This window comes from Setaria viridis, chromosome 7, assembly GCF_005286985.2.
Source record: "Setaria viridis chromosome 7, Setaria_viridis_v4.0, whole genome shotgun sequence".
Lineage (NCBI taxonomy): Eukaryota > Viridiplantae > Streptophyta > Magnoliopsida > Poales > Poaceae > Setaria > Setaria viridis.
The window spans coordinates 32,800,943-32,823,005 of NC_048269.2; the positions used below are offsets into that span (position 1 = coordinate 32,800,943).

General features: G+C 47.7%; 2 protein-coding genes and 1 pseudogene across 2 annotated transcripts; 1 reads left to right on the forward strand and 2 right to left on the reverse strand.

Annotated features, from left to right (window-relative positions):
- Positions 1-604: 604 nt before the first annotated feature.
- On the reverse strand, positions 605-4,471 carry LOC117864463 (wall-associated receptor kinase 1-like; annotated as a pseudogene).
- A 5,685-nt stretch (positions 4,472-10,156) lies between these two features.
- On the reverse strand, positions 10,157-13,879 carry LOC117864417 (zinc finger protein STAR3). Its single transcript, XM_034748521.2, has 2 exons — positions 13,609-13,879; positions 10,157-11,877 (listed from the first exon to the last, which is right to left on the reverse strand). Exon 2 carries the CDS (start codon positions 11,813-11,815, stop codon positions 10,382-10,384), a length of 1,434 nt encoding a protein of 477 aa, XP_034604412.1. The 5' UTR covers positions 11,816-11,877; positions 13,609-13,879; the 3' UTR covers positions 10,157-10,381.
- A 2,842-nt stretch (positions 13,880-16,721) lies between these two features.
- LOC117862766 (probable sodium/metabolite cotransporter BASS1, chloroplastic) lies at positions 16,722-19,811 on the forward strand. The gene is made up of 7 exons (XM_034746277.2): positions 16,722-17,177; positions 17,301-17,441; positions 17,939-18,094; positions 18,179-18,300; positions 18,390-18,527; positions 18,724-18,784; positions 19,534-19,811. The coding sequence occupies exons 1-7, from the start codon at positions 16,791-16,793 to the stop codon at positions 19,720-19,722; spliced, it is 1,194 nt and encodes a 397-aa protein (XP_034602168.1). The 5' UTR covers positions 16,722-16,790; the 3' UTR covers positions 19,723-19,811.
- The last annotated feature ends 2,252 nt before the right edge of the window (positions 19,812-22,063 follow it).

Consider the following 22,063-nt stretch of genomic DNA (forward strand, 5'->3'; position numbering starts at 1 on the left):
TTGTTTAATCCGTCAGTGAGAAGCAGATTTCCAGGAGGCCAGGAGATCAACAATTTGCAGAGATAGGGGCGAAAGAATTAGACTCCCATATGCATCAGCAGAAATGGATCGATAACTCACAGCTTATCAGGATTTACTACTCAAAGCATCATCACGTGCTTCATAACAAGTTGATCTGAAATACTTCATGCCCTGAGCCTTGGTACTTGCATGCCATGATGTGAACATGGAGATTGGAGATGTTTCATTTCCTCGTTTTTCAGAGATGGGAGCAGGCTCCTAGCAATGGAGATGAGGATAATTATGAGTCGTGTCATCTCTGGATTGACTACCTGTTGCTGCTAAGTGAGCTCCCATGGGCAACAATAGATGGTAGCTAGTCACCATTGTCCATTGTAGAGATGGTATCCTTGACACAAACAGAGGGCAACAAAGGACGAGCGTGGAGACACGGAAATCAAAAGGAACAGTTGCTGTCACTAGGGTTATAAATTATTCAAATGGGTCGACACTTGAAGCCTTGAATTTCGATGGTTGCAAACTTGAATGAATTTATATACACAAAGTAAATATTCGATGGTCACAATTAAAAAAACAGTGAATATACATAAACTGTGTAGTTTGAGCTTTTCAATTTTATTGGAAATCCAGTAGTTTGTGTGTACGAATCTCCCAGTATGAAGCAGAGCTGCAGAAACATCAGTAGTGAGCAACCCCATTAGTTTTAGTTCCTGCATTTTTGCCGCCGCTGCATGCGCGCGTTGTCAGCGTCTGAAGCTTGTTGGCAACCTCCTTCATGGTCGGCCTCTCCTCGCTGCTCAAGCTCAGGCACTGCGCCACCAGCTCCGCGGCTTCGTCTACCACCTCCAACCCGACCACCGCCATGACCCGGCCATCCATAACCTCCCGGTGCTGCCCCGCTTGCGCTGCCGCGAGGAAGCTGAAGGCGAGGCACCCGTCCTCCCTGTCGTCCTCCGCGCAGAACGCCTTCCTCCCGGTGAGGAGCTCCAGCACGACCACCGCGAAGCTGTACACGTCGCTCTTGCCGGTGAGCTGGCACGTCAGCAGGTACCCCAGGGTCCCCTGCACCAGCGCGGCCACCGCCGCGCCGTCCGCCGGCGCCACCCGCGAAGCGCCGAAGTCGGACACCTTGGCGTTGACCTCGCCGTCGAGCAGGATGTTGGCGGTCTTGACGTCGCGGTGGAGGATCGGCGGCGAGGCCGACGACTGTATGTACGCGAGCGCGTCCGCGGCCTCCGCGGCGATGCGGAGGCGCGCGTCCGCCGGCAGCACTAGCTTCTTGCCGCCGTCGCCGGTGTGGATGTGGCCGTGGAGGCTGCCGTTGGGGACGTACTCGTAGACGAGGATGGGCGCCTCGACCTCGAGGCAGCAGCCGAGCAGCTTCACCACGTTGCGATGGTTGATCTGGGAGAGGATGAGCATCTCCCTGGCGAACCCGCTGACCTGCTTCTCCTCCATGACCCTCGACCTCTTAACGGCCACGGCGGAGCCGTCGGCGAGGACGCCCTGCCCTCCGCGGCCGAGGACCCGCGCCTCGGCGAACCCGTCGGTGGCCTTTCTCACCTCCTCCTCGGAGAAGATCTTGAAGGTGACGCCGGAGCTGGCAAGGGAGCCCAGCTGCTGCTGCAGGAGGAGGCCGCCGTGCTGCTCGAAGAAGCGCCGCTTTGCTCGGAGCAGCCGCTTCTTCTGGAGCCACAGGTGTGCCGAGAAGCAAGACACCAGCGGCAGGAACACGCCAATGCTCACACCTGAAACGAACCCGGATTCAACACGTTTGCCAATTGATAATCTGTTAGTAAAGTGAAACTCTATTAGTTTGAAGATTTTTCTATCGAATTATGTCTGTATACCTGTGACAGCCTTGAGTGCTAGCGTGAACTTGTCATCAGGGCGGCAGCCGTCTGGAATAGTAGCATTCCCGCTGGATCCCTTGGGACGTGCAGGTGAAGCTGCCCGGCGTGTTCACGCACACCCCATAGCACGGGAACTCATCCTTGCGCTGGCACTCATCAACATCTGATGATCCGTCGTTACATCCATTTCAATCAATGTCAGGGATCGATCACCGGCACATCGATCACCAGACACAAATAAAATGACATTATTTCAAGGAATATCCATGGATGATCTGAATACCGTACCTGTGCAGCCGTTCGTGACGTAGGGGTTGCCCTCGTACCCGCCGGTGCAGTTGCAGGTGTACCCGGGGCCGTTGCTGGACTCGAGGCAGACGCTCTGCGCGCTCCGGCACGCGTACGCGGTGGGATCTCGCCGCGCCGCCGCGCAGCTCGGAGCGTCACTGATGGCCCAGTCCAGGACCACGGGCACGGCGAAATCACCGGTCCGGTTGAAGTTGGTGCCGGCGAGCCAGAACCAGAACCACATGGCGTCCACCATGAACGCGTAGGAGCAGCCGGTGGAGTTGGCCAAGAGCGTCGTCGTCATCCCCAGGTTGACCACTTGACCTGCTGGCCGCCGCGGCGGGTGAAGCTGCCGAGGTAGAGGCGGTAGGTGTCGAGGCCTAAAGGGTATGTTGTTCTGGCAGCAGCCGTCGTGGCCCCGGCACGATCCCGGCAGCGGCGTGCTCCCCGACGGCCGGCACACCGACATGCACCCTGCGACGTAGTCCCCGCCGCCGTCCACGAAGTAGGTCAGCTCGGGGCAGCCGATGGACACGAACTTTCTCTTCATCGACGAGAAGAGGAACGCGCTGCCGTTGAGCACCATGGGGTGCTCCAGGACGCTGGCGGCGGCGCGGCCGTCGGCGTCGCCGGGGCGGTCGTAGCACGCGCGGCTGGCGTTGAGGAGCACCGTCGCCTCGGCCGAGGGCATCGAGATGGCGGACACCTCGTGGCCGTAGCCGGCCACGCTGAGGCGCGGCGGCGTGTGGGCGTCGTCTCACTCGAGCTCGAAGCCCCGGCCACCGGATCCGGCGGCGGCGGCGCGGTGGCAGCCCGCGCCGATGCCGAAGGGGTAGGGGACCGTTATGTTGCCGCACTGGTGCCGGCATCCCGGCGGCTGCTGCGACGCCGCTGGAGACAGGAGTAGCACTGATGACAGTGCCAGCCATGGCGGCCGCCATGCTTCCATCATATTGTTCCTTGTTGCACAGCTCCAAACACACGCACCCAACTGTCTCTGAGTCTAGCCAGTTCGAGTACAATGGCAGCTTCAGCTTGCGATCTGAATATATAGCACCTGCTGCATGCCGTCGTAGCTAGATGGCCATTACTACAACGTTGGATAATCAAATTGACCTTTAAAGAAGCCATTGTTCATTTGGGTCTGCGTGGTGGTCGGGCAGTAGACTGTCCATGAAATCAATCATTGGAAGGGAGGAATAGGAAACATGGTTGGCCGACTTGCCACCTGAAGTGTTCCCGATGGCTAACGAAATATTCACTACCGGAAACAGGAAGTTCGCCGAGTGCCCCAGGCACTCGGCGAAGGCCCAAAAACACTCGGCAACGCATTTGCCGAGTGTAACACTCGGCGAAACAGACTCGGCGAACTCTCCCTCGGCAAACAGGGGTTTCGCCGAGTGTCATACATCGGGCACTCGGCGAAGCTTCGCCGAGTCCCAAAAAACACTCGGCAAACATATTTTTGAAAAAAAATAAAAAAAACAAAAACTCCGGCCGCCGCCGCCGCCGCCGCCGCCGCCGCCAGCTGCCATCCACGCCCGCCGCACGCCGACACCCGGACCACCAGCACGCCGCCGCCGCCGCCAGCTGCCATCCACGCCCGCCGGCCACCATCCACGCCCGCCGCGGCCGTCATCTTCTCCGGAGGCGCCGGGGCGTCAGGGGCCGGGTCGTCGTCGTCCGGTGCGGCGGCGCTCGGATCCTCGGTGGGGGGAGGAGGCGGGCCGTCGCCGTCGAGCTCGTCGCCGTCGCTGCGCAACCACCGGCCGCCGCTGTCGCTGTCGCGGTGCAGCGGCGCGCACGTACTGGAGTTCCTCCAGTACATCCACGCCCGCCGCCGCCGCCGCCATCCACGCCCGCCGCCGCCGCCACCGCCATCCACGCCCGCCGGATCCGGGGCCCCCGACGCGAGACTCCGGCGGATCCGGGGCCGGCGGCGGCGGATCCGGGGGCGGCCGGGCCGGGGGCGGCGGATCCGGGGGCGGCGGGGCCGGCGGCGGCGGATCCGGGGGCGGCGGGGCCGGCGGCGGCGGATCCGGGGACGGCGGGGCCGGGGGCGGCGGGCGGCGGCGGATCCGGGGCCGGGGGCGCCGGGCGATGGTGATGGTGGGGGAGGGGCTCGGGAGGGAGGGGAGGGGGCGCGCTAGGCGAGGGAGGGGAGCCGGCGGCGGCGGAGGCGGGCGGCGGCGGCGGCGGCGGCGGCGGCGGAGGCGGGCGGCGGCGGCGGCGGCGGAGGCATGCGGAGGAAGAGAGGAGAGCGGGGGGAAGAGGCGCGCGCATGCGGAGGAAGAGAGGAAAGTGGGGAGGGGGCCGGGTGCGCGGGGGGGGGGGGGGCCGGGGGGGGGCCGATATTAATTTGTTGGGCGCCGTCTGTTTGCCGAGTGTCCTACGTGGACACTCGGTAAAGAGTTTCTTTGCCGAGTGTCCAACGTAGGACACTCGGCAAAAATTTTTTGAAAAAAATTTAAAAAATATTCAACAGTTTCAAAAAAATACCAAATTTTCACACGAACCAATATAGGTTCTCTACTGACTATACAAAAAGTTTTGTAGTCAAACCGAACTCGACCGTCACTTCGACTCTAAATTTTTTCGAATCCTTCTCTATTTATGTCTGATGCAACCGCCGTATAGATCAGTCTATTTAACCCTTATACTCCATTCGATTCCAAATTACAGATCGTTTTGATCTTTTTAGGTTACAAATTTTAAATCGGTTTGACTTTTCTACAAAATAATATGGTAATATATGTGAATATAAAAAAACTAAAACAGAAAAGCTCGTCCCTACTCATGCAATAGATTCTATCTTAGATACAACAACCTATAATTTAAGTATGAAACAATTTACTAAAACCCACATAATGGTTCTAGGAATGGATGCTACCTTCTATACTTCTATACGTGATGACGTGGTGGCGTTAGACCCATTTCTTTATCCCCGCCTCCTCCGTACCACAGTACCAGGGATGGTTCCCGGGCTCCCGGCTACAACGAGCCACAGCATAGACTTTGACAGACACAACGATTTACGATGGTGCTTGGTTGATTACCAACTTTTGGCGTGCCACAACGTTCTACCAGTTTTCCCGTTGTTTTTCTCGCCAAAGGCTGCCGAAGGTTGGGCGTCGAATTTTCCCGCCACATGTTGGCATGGCTCGTTAATTACCGCCAGCAACCAAGCAGATTCTGGATCTCTTGTTTCCTCCTCCTCCTCCCATTATTCCTCCTTCCCGAATATAAGAAACTGACATAGTTGCCATGGAATTAAACAGATGAACCCTTTGATATTTTATGCTAGTTAAGCTACATTTGTTAACTTGGGAGAATATGCTCAAGCTTAATTTCTAGAGGGGATTATTGGGATGCCTTTTAATAGTGCAAACTGCAAATGTATGTTGATTTCACTATAAAAAAGGGTTTTTAGGGACCGTTGAAACGGCATTTGCAGGGGCCAGCGCACTACCTGCTCCTAACTTTCGCAGCTACAAATAGTTGTTTGCAGGAGCGGGTAAAAGGTCTGCCCTTGTAAAGCCGTTTCCAGGGGAGAGTGATGGCTTCACCCGCCCCTGCAAATAGCGTTTCCAAGGACGGGTCACCCCGTCACCCGCCCCTAGTAACCAATTAAAAAAATAAAAAAATGTGGGGACCCAAGGTGCTGCCGGCCGTCGAGCTCCCGCGCCTCGAGGACCCACGGCTTCAATTTTGAAGGCATGGATCGTTGACGTCGCAGTATGTGTTTCTTTCTTGAGCTTATAACGATTTTTTTAGACCATCAAACGATCTTAAATAAAAAAGTTGTCAACTACAAAGTTTTAGATCTCGTCGAGCTCTACAACTTTATTACAAAGTTTATCTTTATCTGAGATTATATGAAAAAATTATGATTTTTTTGCGCAAAACCATTTTTAGGGGCGGGTCATGCCATCACTCATGCCTAGAAATAATTTCCGGGGCGGGTGACACCATCACCCACCCCTAGAAATTATTTCCAGGAGTAGCTGGTGCCATCACCCGCCCCTACAATTATTTATATATTTTTATTTTTATTTTAAAATAATTTTTTGAGTTATTAAATGATCTCAAATGCAAAAATTGTCAACTACAAAGTTGTTTTGTCTCATCGAGCTCTACAATTTTGATATAAAGTTTATATTCATCCAAGATGACCTGAAAAAGTTTATATTCAAAAAATACATCCAATAAACTCATTCACACATACTCACATATATACTCATACATTCACATATTTTATACATTAACATATACTCACGCATATACTCATTTATTTACATATATTTATATACATTTAGACCTCGTTGAGTGTTACAACTTTCATATAGAGCTTCTCTATAACCGAAGTCCTTTGAAAAGTTTAAAATTTGTAGATTTCAAAATTAGAGGACTTACATATAACACATTTTGGAGTATCGAACAATCCCAAATAAAAAACATGCCAACTTCAAAATCTTAGGTCTCATCGAGCTCTACAATTTTCATATAGAGCTTCTCTATAGTCGACCTCATTTGAAAATTCAAAAAATTTATATTTCAAAACAAGAGAAGTTATAATGACATTTTGAAATATTAAAGAAATTTCAAATTGAAAACTTGTCAACTTCGAAGTTGTAGGTCTCATCGAGCTCCACAAGTTTCATATAGAGCTTCTCTATAGTCGACCTCATTTGAAAATTCAAAAATTTTATATTTCAAAACTAGAGAAATTATAATAATATTTTGAAATATTAAATAATTTCAAATTGAAAACTTGTCAACTTCAAAATTTTAGGTCTCGTCGAGCTCTACAAGTTTGATGTTGAGCTTCTATATAGCCAAAGTCATTTGAAAATTCAAAAGTTTTAGATTTTAAAACTATATAACTTAAACGGATATTTTGAAGTATTAAACAAACTAAAATGAAAAACTTTTCAACTACAAAGTTTTAGCCCTCGTCAAGCTATACAATTTTGATATAAAGTTTGTCTTCATCGACGATCATATAAAAAATTTATAAATTTATTTCCACGGGATCATTTCTAGGGCGGGTCATGTCATCACCCGCCCGTGGAAATCATTTTCAAGAGCGGGTGATGCTATTTCTAGGGGCAAGTGATGGGGTGACCCGCCCCCTGAAAATGATGATGTCTAGGCGCGGGTCACCATATCACGTAATGTAATGTCGTACGTATATCTATGAGCCCACCAGAAGGTTTGGACGGTCCTAAATATGAGACTGGACACCGAGACGCATCTGACATGGAGACCATAGCGCAGGACGGCGTAGTCTACATGAAAAGACAGGAAGTAGTCAAGGATTAGGAAGTACTCGTTGTAATAAGAGTAGAACTCCTCTAGTCGTATCCAACTAGTATTTTTGTAACTAACCGACCTGTAACCCCGCTCCCGACAATATAAGGTGAGGCAGGGACCCCTCCAAAGCAATTCAATCCAACCAACACATAGGATGTAGGGTATTACGCAATCTAGTGGCCTGAACCCGTCTAAACCGTGTGTCTGCGTTTACCTTCGAGTTTATGATCTCGACGAGCCCCACTAACCAAAACATTACCTTGAGCATCCCCCTCGGTAGGTTGCTGAGTTTAAACACCGACACTCACCCCTGAAAATAGCCCCCATTTCTAGGGATGAGTCGCCCCATGACCCGCCCCTACAAATGCTTTCAAGGCGGATCGGTTGCTACAGTAGTCCCGCTTCTTTTGTAGTACGGGTGGCAATTTCACCCGCTCCGACGCTCCTGTAAATCGTTTTATAGTAGTGCTCGTACTTGTTTTCTTGGGGGAGAACCTGTGTGAAATGAAATGGAATTGAATGCTCAACCACTGCGCTGTTGGTTCATGTGGTTCTAAAAACTAGAGACGAGTCAACGACGAGCATGATGACCACGACAGCTTGGTGCTTATGGGCTGCGACCAGCGAGGATACGTTGCACAACGCAACAAGCAAATAACTGGGTATTATTCAAAGACTCACGAGGATGCGTTGTACGAATGCAATGCAACGAGCAAATAGTTGGGGTTTTTTTTTATAACCTGAACTGGAAGAAAATCGATGCGTTTTCACGATTGCAGATGGCGCAATATGCTACAGCTGCGGCGGATCATGCTTGCAAATTCTTCAAATTTAAAAACTGCTTCGTATTGTCATTTGGAAACTTTTAATTTTAATAAAAACGTTTTGACGGCACATAATGCGAGATACTAATCAGGCTGAATGTACATGCTTGCAATGCTAAAAAAGCTGCTTCGTGCGATAGGAAACATATACTAACGCCAGACTGATGGCCTCGCGCATGGCGCGAGGAAGCATAGAAGAGTATTCGTTTGGCAATTCCGTGGGAAGTTATCAGCTTGATTGATTGGTTTCTCGCGAAAGGGAAAAGAAACACGGGCCAGGAGCGCCATTCATGGGGAAGTGGGCTTAGTTTCTGCAACTGATGAGATATAATACTGGGCCAAACTTGCTTGTTGCTGGCCGATGCATGGGCCATCTGCCCCAGGGCCGGCCCTGAAGCAAAAAGGATCGGAACTGAAGTAGAGAGAGCAGAAGGTTTTATGAGTTTCAGAAGGAACAAGAGGGCTGCTGATGCGGTTTGCTAAAGAGATGAAGCTTGCTTTCAATCAAAAGCAGGGCCAGAGATGGTCTTTTATCTAAAAGAGATGAAGCTTGACTTCCTTAATCTCATGTACTGAAAATCTGAAATGTTTACCCGCGTTGCATTGCAAAGTTCGCGATGCCATGGAACACCTGCAATCAAAACCATGCATTTTGCAAACTGTTCGATGCCTGCCCGGTTCGTTTTTCTTTTATAAAAAAGAATCTAGTTCAATGCTCTTACCGGTGATGGTTATGCAGAGTTTCTCCAGCTGCTAGGCGTGGAGTAGACCGAAAATGAAAATCACATATACTGCATTGGCAGGTACGTTCTTTCCGCACATGAGCTGCACCTTATCCTTTTCTCTTTCCTTAAGACCAGGTTAAAGGCTTGAGCTCTTTTACGGTACATAATACTATTACTTAGTGGTAGTGGTATATAGTATATATAAGATCTAATTATTCATTATTATGGATAATTTAGTAATTATTACATAGTAAAAAGTGATATTTCAAATGGAATGGTCTTTTAAATTTTATGCTAGTGTCAAAAATAAAATTATAGTAATTTCATTTATGTTCTTTTACCATGGTACCCTTATACTAACCGTATTACTCATGTATACTACTCATATCACGGGGGAAGGTTTCGGATGTTTTTATACTTGATAGTGATGCTCTAAAGCAACTTGTATAGTGATGCTCATACACCTGCTCGTTGCCAATTGGCTCCGTAAAGGGGCAGAATGAATCGCGGCCTGACTGACACGAGATCGTGTGGCATCGATCCACGCATCACCCTGATAACTTGCACGCACATCGATCGACAGATCGTGGGCTGCACGAGCGTGCAGGCCACATGGCATGTGCTTCCGTGGTGCAGACTGCTCATAACCCATGGTACGCTGATACTTGCTTGGTCAGGCACTAACATGGCGATCCCTGAATCCTTGATCTTGTCTGTCAGTCTGTGAGATAGCACCAGATTCCCAAGAGGTCAAACAACTAGCAGAGAGATCAGATCACAGCAAAAGAAATTGCAGGCTCTCATACGTTATGCAAAGGTAACTGAAAAAGATCAGTGGCTAACTGCTTCCCATGCTTTTCCAGCTCCAGCATCACCATGTGCTTTGCAGCACTCCAGCAATGAAGGCACGGTTTAGACTCCAAACATGTTCATGTTACTGTATTAAACATAATAGCTGAAAAAAGAATGTGATAAAAATCCTCATCACTTTTTCTGCACACATATCTCTTAAGATATCAGCAGTCTCATTGACTGATACTACTTTGAAGTGGGGATGCTAATCAGAAGCACTGTAGTTGCTACCTCAAAAAGTATTTAACGGTAGGAATCAATCATTCACGCACATTGGACATAGGAGGCAAGATGGAAGCTCAATAGACTAGGAATAATAAGAGTAGTTCACAGGATACAAGAAGCTAGGAACATGACCGCGAGAACTTCGAAGCCAAGTACAATGCCATGGAAGAAAAGGTGATGTTATACTACAGTGGAAAATGATGCAAAACAAGAGCAATGATTATGGTCCATCTGAAGCTGACCATCAATTCTATCTGAAGCTTCCCGAGATTATCTATGTCTAGTTCTTCCCCTTCTTTTGAGCACTCTGGAAGTGCTCAGAAGGCAGCATTGAGAATGAGCTGCCAGAAGGCTCTCCTGTAAATCCATCAGCTGGCCCGAAACTGAAATTGAAGGAACCAAAGTTCGCTGTCGAGAGGAAGTCATCGCTGCAGCCATCGACCCCTTTGATATCCAGGGCATTTTCATTACCTGAGGAGGTACCCCACACGAAGCTGCTGCCCATGGAGCTTGGGAGTTTCGCTGGTTCCTGGTGGCTCCCTACGCGACTGATCTGGTCTGAAGAAGTCTTTGGCTCCTCTGTTGGCAACGCCGGGGTGTGTCCTTGGAACAGAGCTACGTGTGCGAAAAGCTTGTCCTTCCTTGTAAAACTTGTTCCACACGAGCACAGCCACTTGTCCCGGCCGCAGTGCTTCTCGTGCGTCTTGAGGTCGGCCATGACCGAGAACTTCTTTGTGTGGCACCGGCTGCAGGTGTAGCTCTTCTCACAGTGGCTCCTCTTGTAGTGATTCTTCACGCACAGGATCGTCTTGAGGGGCTGGAAGTTCTTGTGCAGCTTGTTCCGCTTGCAGCCTACAAATGGGCAAGAGTACCTCCTCACCAGTTCGTGCTCTGCGCTTGCGTTTCTAGGTGGCTTGGCTAGTGCGGCAGGGCTCTTGTACTCATCACCATGCCCTCTCATGTGCATTCGCAGATTCGCATCCCTCTTGAAACCCTTTCCGCAGATGGAGCAGAAGTGCGTGTGTGGGGCCAATATCTCATCCTTCTCCAGCTGCAGTAACTCATAAGAGCCCGGCGGTAAGCTCTCTCCATCCATGCCAACATCACCACCTTCATCGCCATCCTTTGCATCCTGCTCCTCGACAAGAACATTGCCAATTTCAATGCCTCCTTCCAGTGCGCCATCAGTGAAACCCTTGAAAAGTTCTTCGTAGTCCTCAGGGCCACACATTTCCTCCTTGTTCTCTTCAGAAATGGTTGTCACATTAGGAACGAAGCTCGAGCTCGACCCAACATGGTTAACGATGCCCATATGTCCAGCTTGGGGGTGGCTCAGAAAGGTCGAGTTCTTTAGTGATGGGAGAAGGCTACCGGCAGTAGAGATGAGCTGAACAATGAGGCATGTCAGGTCTGCATTGACCACCTGCTGCTGCTGAGCGAGCTCCCCTGGGCGTTGGCCACCATCGTCCACCATTGTACGGATTACATCCTTCACTTGCCGTATCTTCTCCTCAATGAAGGTAAGGTTGTCTAGCATGGTAGCCGGGTTCCAATCCATGTGGGGAATGTTGGTGGATGGAGTGGCACCAAATGGCGAGGTGAATGACGCAAATGGTTGCTGAACTCCCATGCCAAGGAACGGATTGTCTGAACCGAACTGGTAGCAGAAGTTCGCAGCAGATTGGCCATGGATGTGGTTCTGACTGTGATCCATCTACGATCAACTTCCAAAAAAAATCTCGCTTTTGAATTCAGAGGGAGACTCTAGTCTGCACTCTGCAAAAAAGAAGAGTTCAAATGAAAGACCATTAGAACCAACCAACCTGCAGATTTGAGCATTCATGGTTCGCAGATGCTCGAGTGCATATATAGGCTCAACGTATTAGCTGATTGATGGGTATAAACAGCATGTAGAAAATTTCAACACAGCCCAAGAGGTTGAGGCAGGTACTTATAAAATTTTCAAGTGTAATTCAGATGACGAGTTAGGTCCTAAGGCAAAGAGAGGAGCAAACAAAGAAATTAGCATATTTGATTACTCAGATTGTTTTGTTGCCAGATGAAGATAAATGGTACCAAACTTCCAACACTCCACTAATCCAACAAGTTAGCTCAGCACTCCAAGCAGTGCGGTCGTACTAATGAGACCATGATGTATGGAGTATTTGTAGTTTGGGTAGAGACCGTACTTCACCACTAATTACTGCACACTATGATGTACTTGTAGCCTCGTAGGAGGAAAAAAAACTGACCTTTGCATAAAGGGGCCATCTTTGGTTCAGAGGAGCCAAAGATTTCACGAAAATTGACGGCACAATAATAAAAGAAAGGGGGTGAAAGGCTTGGTCGTCTTAAAGCCAATCGATCTCCTTGATGGGAGAAGAACACCAGGACCTTTAATTGTAGGAAAAATTGGGTTCGTGACACCGAAAGATTCATGATTTAGAAATTTATCATCGAATCATTCCGGTACACTTTAATACCATCAACAGATGTCGCCGTTTAGAATTTTACCACTCGGTCACGTTTTCCATCCATACTGCCGTTTCTTCACTATTTCTCTTCCTTCTGCCGTTTGGCTCTCAACCTTTCTTCTCTCTCCAACCAGTGAACGGAGGAGCTGCTCCCCCTCCAACCAAACCAGAGGAGCCGGCGAGCCGCATGTGCTTGCTGCTTTCATTGGTCAGGAAGTGAAGGGCCCTTGCTGATGCGTGCTGGGTCTGGGTGCTGCCACTGCAGGATCTAATTCCCTTGCCATGGCATGTACTACAGCAGTAGCAGGCAGCGAGCTGCAAATCCTCAGTGCCCAGCTCTAAATCGGCTTCATCCTCAATGGAACACGAATCCATTCAGCTCCTCTGCAGGTGACATAATGTACTTGAGCCCGACGGGGAGAGGTGCCGTGTGACGGGACACAGTTGGCTCCCGGCGGACTTTGGCGTAGCCAAGCTGGGGCAGCCATGGCTGGAAGCTAGCTTGGGCGCAGTGGCCGAGCCGAGCTGGGGGCGAAGAAGTGGGTTGATGCGCGGGCAGAGCGGCGGCCTGCGGCCAAGCCAAACTGTTGCGCGGCTATGGGGCAAGGTGGAGCTGATGTGAGGCGTGGCCATGGGTTGAGTAGGTTGAGGCACGGCGGCCTGCGGGCTGCCGCCAACAACCTGGGCGCGGCGCTTGCGCCAGAGACGGAGAAGATGAACAGGAAATAACGGAGATGACGTGGGATGGATGAAAAATGTCACGGAATGGTATATTTCTTGACAGGTGGAATCTTTTTCAATGGTATTAAAGCGTACCACATCAGTTCGCTGGTAAATTTCTAAAACATGGATCTTTCAGTGTCGCAAACCCAAATTTTCCTTAATTGTACCAAGAACATCCGATCCGTTCCTCTTGTCGAGATCTCAAGACAGAACTAACGCCCTCTCGAAGAATCAAGCAAAACAAAAGCGAGACACCCTTGCCAGGAAGGAATCGCCTCAAGCTCAAGCGTGCGAGTCGCCAGTGACATACCAAAAGAGGATGAGCCGGAGGAGCAGCAGGCGTCGGCGGAGGTCGTCACCATGAACCGGGGGCAGGTACGATGAGGAGGAAGGAGCCGGGGACCAAGGCGGGGGCAGGTACGATGAGGCGGGGGGGAGGGGTAAATAATTGCCCCCCTCGACCTCGAGAGTCCCGATCCATCCTCTTGGCTGCTGCTCGTCACCTCACCTCTCACCTGCGTTGCTGCCTCTGCTGCCCGGTGCCCGCTCGCTCGATTTGTTTAGGGTGTGTTTGGTTCCGAGGATGGAATGGGATTGAATAGGATAGTCTTGGCTAGTATTTGGTTAGGAGACACGGGACGAGTCCATTTATAGGGGAATATTCGGTGCAGATGTGGGACGACTCAATTGGCCCAAAACGAGCGGATAGGATTGTCCCACTTCAACGCAGTCGCGGGAAGGGCCGGCGGGGGCGAGCGTGAAGGGCCGGCGGCGGGTGAGCTCCGCGGCGCCCTCCATGGTCGGCGGGGCGAGCAGAGGCCCACAGCGGCGAGCTCTGGCGAGCTTGGATCTCGACGACGGCGGAGTGAATCGAGTCAGCGGCAACGGCCACAGGTATGTGACCTCCGACACGGCTAGTGCAGGCGAGCGGGAGCTCGCGGGCGGCGTGGGCCAGCTCGAGCGCGGCTGGCGTGGGCGAGCTGGAGCTCTACGGCCGGCGTGGGCGAGCGAGCTGCTCCCCGACTGGCGGCTCGAGCAAGCTGGGGATGGAGGAGGAGATGGAGATGGAAGAAGATAATTGAAAAAAATAGATAGACAATGACAAATAGGGTCCATTGACAGGTGGGGTCTATTTACTGTGTCTAACGGTGTTAAAATCGTTATCCATCCCATCCTCTCGATCCCTCGTACCAAATAAAAAATTGGGATGGACTTATCCTTCTCAACCAAACACGAAATGGAACCGTCCCATCCATGAAAATGGGGACAGGATCGTCCCATCCCATTTCGTCTCCAAACCAAACACACCCTTAGTACACGGGCGTGCACAGATGCCTATGACAGTGGCATCACATGATCGATTATGCAAGTGTCCATCCTTTGCATATAGTGTACTTCACTTAGACCCTGTTTGCTAGCTGCGTATAGTGTACTTCACTTATACCCTGTTTGGCTAGCTAAGTTTAGTGCATAGCTGTTTGATACAGGGTGTTAAAATTTAACACATGTCACATCAGATGTTTGGATGCTAATTAGGAGTATTAAATTTAGGCTGATTACAAAATTAATTCCACATATGGAGTGTAATTCGCGAGACGAATCTATTAAGCCTAATTAGTCCATGATTTGACAATGTAGTGCTACAGTAACTATTTGCTAATGATGGATTAATTAGCTTAATAAATTCGTCTCGCAAATTAGCACAGGATTCTGCAATTAGTTTTATAATTAGCTCATATTTAGTTCTCCTAATTAGCATCCGAACATCCGATGTGATATTGTTAAAGTTTAACACCTCATATTCAAACACCCCAACCTGGACTAAAGGGTAGCCAGGCAAAAAGCCTAGTCCCCCGTGTGGCGCTCTTGCCCCACTCCCTGTGCTGTGCATGTGAGGGCATTTGGGTCTTTGTCCATCCGTGAGCAGCTTTTAGTCGCTTTTAGTTGCTTTTAGCTCGGCTGAAGCAGCTAACGAGCTAATCGTTAGCTGGGCACTTGGATAAAAATTAGACGGCTTTTAGATGCCCCGTTTGGAGCCTGCCGGCTAATTTTTAGCGTTTACCCCCTCCGTTTCATTTCAGATTATAATTATTCTAATTTTTTGACAATCAAAACATCTTAAATTTGACCAAATTTATACAATAAAGTACTAACATTCATGATACTAAATAGTTACCATTAGTTTCTTCATTAAATATATTTTCATAGTATATCTATCCGCTGTCATAATTTTTTTGATCTTCTCTGTAATTTTAGTTAAACATAAAATAATTTGTCTCTTCAAAAAAGTTGAAATGACTCATAATTTGGAACAGAGGGAGTAATTTTTAGCAGGGGTCTCCAAACATAATCTTAGACCCTATTTGGATCCGCTCCAACTAAAGTTTAACGATACATGCCCTTTTTAACTAGCTAAAGTTTGGATCCACCAGCTAATTGCTAATTTGTGACCATACTACCCTTCATCTAATTGCCCCTTCATCTGCTCGATTTGTTGGCGCCAGCATCATTTTCCCGGGTGCCAAGACCTGCTGCTCTTCTCTGTTTGCCTCTTTAATGGGATCGAGCGAACGGGGAAGGGGGGAGCATTTACTGCAGTGGCGGTGGGTAAGTACGCTGAACACTAGGTATTACTACGGTCTTTCACCACTTTTAGGTGGTTTAGCTCAAAATCTCGCGGGACCGCAAGATTTCTAGGTTAGATTCCTGGGTTGTAGCTAAAGTTTTAAGCTGAGTTTTAGATGGACCTGTTTGGATCCTTAGTAGCTAAATTTAACCAGCTAAAATTTTAGAAACAGGATCTAAGTAACTCGGTGTACCTCAATACTAATTAGGCGTCGTATGCGAGAGAAATATTTGTACCCGACTACTCCAACGGTAGATCAATATTGTGAAAATTAATTTCACATTAGTTAGATCAATATTGTGCTTGTGCAAACAAATTTCACCGCTGATACGGCCCGTTATTCAACAGAAGAGGCGGCTCTTTATGCTATGTTTATAGAGTATCACGCTAGAATTGTGTATGCATTTTTTTTCGCAAAACAGAATTGTGTATCAGTATATGCAATTTCCTCCATATGCCAATTCAACTAGCAAAATGGCTAGTGAGGTTTCCAACGTACTTTGTATGCAGCGTGGCATCAAGAGGCAAACACTACTGCGCTGTCTTTGCATGTAGCAATATAGTTCAGCAAAATGGACACATCTTACTATACTTGTATACGTGGACATCTTTCATCACTACTCCACGGCTTGCTTGGTCAGGGCATAGTAAACGAAGACGTAGATTCTTTCCCACTAGGCAAGAGCCGTGAAACCAGCCTCGACGCAGCGAAGACGTAGATTCCAAAAATCCGCCTTCGGACGCTGCGTGCCATAAAAATCTGTGCTACACTTCACTTTGACACTTTATTACTCGTGCGGTCGTGGCCGCCCCCAACCGCTCCGCGCGCGCACCGGATAAAGACAAACCGCCGCGGCACCGTCGCCATGGCTCCCCTCCTCCTCCCCGTATCCCTCCGCCCCCTCCCGTCCGCGAGATCGGTATCCCGGCCGGTGCCACGGCCGTGTCTCCCTCTCCTCTTCACCAAGCGCCGGCGCCTTCCCTCCGCCCTCCGACGAGTCCAATGCCCCGCGGAGCCGGCGCCCCCGCCCGCGCCGCGGTGGCACGCGGCGCTTGCCACGGCGGCCGGGCTGTACCCGGCCTACGTCACGGCGGGCGCCTCCGTCGCCGTTGCGCGGCCCGAGGCGTTCCGGTGGTTTGTCGACATGGCGCCGGGGTCGTACACCGCCACGCTCGGCTTCATCATGCTCGCCATGGGCCTCACCCTCAACCTCAGGGACTTCGCCGCACTCCTCCGCGACAGGCCCCTCTCCGTACGTGGCCGGTGCAAACCCATCCCTTCCTTGCTTCCTAGAAGCTTGATCCTCTGATTGATGGCATTTTCTCCATGCCGAATTGCCGATCCATTGCAATCTTGGTTCGTCTCTGTGCTGCAGATATTGTTTGGGTGCGCCGCGCAGTACACCGTAATGCCTGTGTTTGGGGCGATCATTAGCCGCGCGCTGGGGCTCCCCCCATCCCTCTCTGCAGGCCTTATCCTGCTAGGATGCTGTCCTGGTGGAACTGCATCCAATGTGGTAAGATTGTCAGCTGAATTCAGTTTGTCACGCTCCATATTTCTATTAAAAGTGTGGATTTCCCCATTAGTATTATTGTTTTATAGTGAACTTAACTTTGCCAGTTATGTACTCAAGTGAACTGATTGCTTGAAGGGCTAAATTAAGAATGGCTATGCAATTGAGAGTTCAGATGCATTTGTTCATTGAAATGGGAGTTGAGTACCTTTTTTTTTTTTGAAACAAAAATGGGAGTTGAGTACTTGGTTGTTTTAGCTTCTGGAGAAGCCAACGTCTGATGTTCTGACATGCACTGACACTTTATCCTTTTTTATGTTGCCTACAGAAGTGTACATGTTCACCTATTTACAAGACAATGCTACCAAACTTCTGGAAAATTGAAAAATTGTTTCGATTTTTTAACAGTTATAAGCAGTTCCGTTTTTCTGCCTCATGATCCTTCTCTCCTAGATGTGTCCTCCTATGCACTGACCTAATTGTTTCCTATAGTGGTTCAGGTGACTTTAGTTGCTAAAGGCGATGTTCCGTTATCCATCGTGATGACTGTCTGCAGCACTCTTGCTGCTGTGTTCCTTACCCCTCTCTTAACGAAAGTTCTAGCTGGTGCTTACATTCCTGTGGATGCTGTTAAGCTTTCTCTCAGTACTTTGCAGGTGAAATTTCTGACGCCATTAGTTCATAGCAAGATTTTACTCATAGTTAGTTTTGTCTGTCTCTGACCTTTTTTCCTTCTTCAGGTGGTTGTTGCCCCAATTCTATTAGGTTCTTCTATACAAACAGCATTCCCATCGGTAGTTCAATTTGTGACTCCTTTTGCACCTCTGATGGCAGTCTTGGCTTCATCGCTTCTGGCTTGCAGGTTCAGATCCTTCAAACTTACCATGTTATTTTGGCTTGGGAATAGGAGAAACCGTGCATCCTTTTACCCTTTATCTTTCAATGTTACAGTGTCTTCTCTGAGAATTTTGTACGCCTAAGTTCAACAATTGCTGATGCATCTTCTGTGAATGGAAACTTCTTCTCTGGGGATATCGGAGTTGTCATGCTCTCTGTCTCCTTGCTGCATTTTGCTGGTTTCTTTGTTGGGTGAGCACAAGAATGCATACTGTACCCTTTTATGTGTGATGCAATTCACAAATTTTGTATCTTATGGTTTTTTTTCATTAAAAAAAGAGTATAGTAGAACAGAACTTGGTGTGAACCATCAAAATTCAGTAAGCTACAAGTTACTGACATTTGTCATCCAGATGTCTAATTGTTTAGTTGGCTCTATAACAAACAGGTATACAGCAGCAGCTATAAGTGGTTTGAAAGAAAAACAAAGGAGAGCAATATCAATTGAGGTATGGATCCTGACCAGATCTAACCATATTTCCCAATTAATATGACCAGTAAAACGAAGAAGCATATTCATTGTTGAAACCATGTGTATAATAAAATAAACAAACCAAGCAAGTCTTCCAGCACACTAGCATTTCATATTAAGAGGTGTAAAGTACTTGGGAGGATTGAGTAGCTGACTAGTCACAAACATCAGATTATCAGTCAACAGATTGTGTAAATTAGTCCTCTCCTATGAGGCTATGACTCAAGTACCCTTCTGCTCTAGTAAAAAAATAAGTGGCATTTCAGTATGCATGCACTTGGATATCGTAAACTTGGGCTATTCAGTAGCGGAGCCTCACATCAATGCCGGGGAAGGGGGGGTGCATGGCCCCTTTTGGCCTCCACTACCCTCCACCACTCTTCATATTGGCCTTATATCTTGAAAAGTACTTTCATAATGTGTATAAATTTACTTGAACTTATAAGTATATGTTGAAAATAGTGTACAATGCTGCAATTTTTTTTTTGCATGCACGTGTTGTCTAAAAACATCACTTATTTGTGACTGTTGGGATTAGTACTGGCAGACTGTTACAAATTCCAATCATAGTATCAGAAATCTTAAAACAATAATTCTGTTGCCTTGACCATGTTTTATTTTTTTAGAATGCTTCCTACCTGATTGTCTTTCAGAATTATGATTAAGAGACTTAATTTGAATACGATGAAAAATGTTCAATGGCCTTCTTTTTTCTCTGGATTGCAGGTAGGAATGCAAAATTCGTCCTTAGGGGTAGTGTTAGCAGCTGCACATTTCTCCTCACCCTTGGTTTCCCTGCCACCTGCACTCTCAGCTGTCATCATGAACATAATGGGTAGCACACTAGGTCTTGTATGGCAGTATATCACACCTTCTGATTTAGAGAATGAAACCACCGGCATGCACAATGCATGATCAACTCTTACTGTTGTGTGCTTAATCTCCTCTGTCATGTCTTCTCCACAAACATGCGTGGTGTTGAAACCATGTCTCCTTTTACTTTATTTATCGTGCCCTTCTTCTGTTTTGTGGATACTGTCGATAACTCTGGAAACTTACTGCCTTCGTAAGCTTTGAAATAACAACATTCTTTTTTAAAAAGGAAAAAGCAACTACAGTCTTGCTTATGTAGGCCAATCTGGATATTAAATTAAGTTAGTGAAGGAAAAAAAATCTGGAACAGTTAACTTTTGTCTCAAGAATCAATAACTCAAACTTGAGGAGGTATGATGTCATATAATATCACTCCAAGTTGGAAGTCAAGAAACTGTACTATACACATCTGCAAACTAGGGGAGAAAGAACCCACATTATGTTTGTAATCTGTGCAGTGTCTCATGAAATTACTTATATTGTTCATAATGTGATGTGTTAAAAATCTCCAATTGGCATTCAAAGGTAGGACTTGGGTTGCCTTCATCTGAGGTGAGGCCACTGGTTCTCCATAACCAGGTTTCTGAAGCAAGCTATTTATTTCTGTTGACTTATGGCAGAATGCTGGCTTAAGGACAGGAAATCTGGCTTGCAATAGTGCTATGAAATACATTAAAAAAAAGTCACTCCTAAAATTGCGATCTTAGTCTAGGATTGATGCAGCCACCTATATTTGATATTTCTTTAGAGCTCCAGGAGAGCCTGTTTAGCTCTAAAAAAACTTTTTTGTTGGGCTGAGCCTCATTAGAGTTGCAGGATCCATTTTAGTCCAGGACCATCATACATGGTCCCCTTCTCACTTCTGCAACCAGAGGAATAATTTTGCATGTGACTGCAAACAAAACCCTATGCCCCTGCTTTGATCTGGCTGTTATTGTCAGTGCACTAGGAGGCAGGGTGTAATGGCATCAGTCAAGGGCATGTACCATTGCATCGATGCACTTGTGGCAATGATCATCCAAGGTTGCAGCAACCCACATGGAAAGAAATGTGCTGGTTGGTGGGGTTCATGGAACCATGAGAACAGTCTGATCTCTATCCTTCTCCTCCTCATCCTTAGACACAAGACTGCAGACTTGTTTATAGATTCTGAGCAAAATAAATCTATGGGACAGCTGTGGAATCAATTGGATCACTGGTTGTTTTTCTGGGAGCTGAATTATGCTGTTCAGAGATGTTTGAAGGTCTGATCAACACTATGAACAGGACAGCTGTAGGATTATGAGAACCATTTATCATATTTATTTTGTGTTTTTCCTGGAGTCGCATGATAATATCCTGGAATGTCAACACCGTAGCATGTCCAGATCAGGTTTCGATTTTCTGAATCTTGGTCAGTGGCTAGCAACTTAGCATCATATGGTCAAAGGAAGCTATCATGCGAATGATTCATCAGGCTTGACCGGTCAAATTTGTATAAAATCCTCCATTTGCATTGCTCTTAAAAAAAAGCATCCTCCACTTGGCCATTAGGCTGATTGCAAACTGCGCGGTCAAATATGTTAAAAATATATTAGTGAGCATGAATCTGACTGACAATGGACTTTTGGTAATGTTTTTTTGAAGCAAGGAATTGTGGCAATGTAGAGTAGAGCTCCAAAGAGCATTATCTTGCTCTCTCTGTTGCTGTTGAGCCATGTGCGCAAAGAATTTATCCTTGATATGGTTTGGTATGATTCCTGAGCGTAAAAAAGAGAGGCATGACGATCTTGGCAGTGCCTCCTGATAAATCCATGACCCATTCATATGGCATGTTGCTTTTAGCAATGGCTGTTTTTCTCTCTAACCCTTGCAGAGAACAGGCAATGGTTCTGACTTGGCTTCCCTTTGTTTATGTTACTTTGCCGAAGCTGATGTCGGCTACCTTTGTTCAAGTGGAGATTAATAAAGTTAATTCACACTGATCGGTGATTAGATATTTAACTAATCTCTACCTGACTGCCTCGTAGTTGCCAATGCACAGCCCAATGCCCCAATCCAAAAGAGAAGGGGTAATTCTTACAGTAAATTCTACTTTTTGAGAACGTACAGTAAATTCTACACTTACGTTGAAATCAGCTTCGTCCTGTAATTTGTGAGTCACGGCTATAGCATTGGTTCTTCTCTTATGTTTTCAAAAAATAAAACAATAATAATTCTTTTATGTATGAAGATGGTATAACTATTCCTTTTTCATGAAATAAATTCAGAAAAAAAATGCGAGCAACCACTCCAGTATTCGCATTATGGTTTTCCTTGAAGAGACGACGATCAAGATGATATCCAAATGTCCGCATCACGATTCGTTTAACTTGATTTTTAATAAAAAGAGGCTATGAGATGA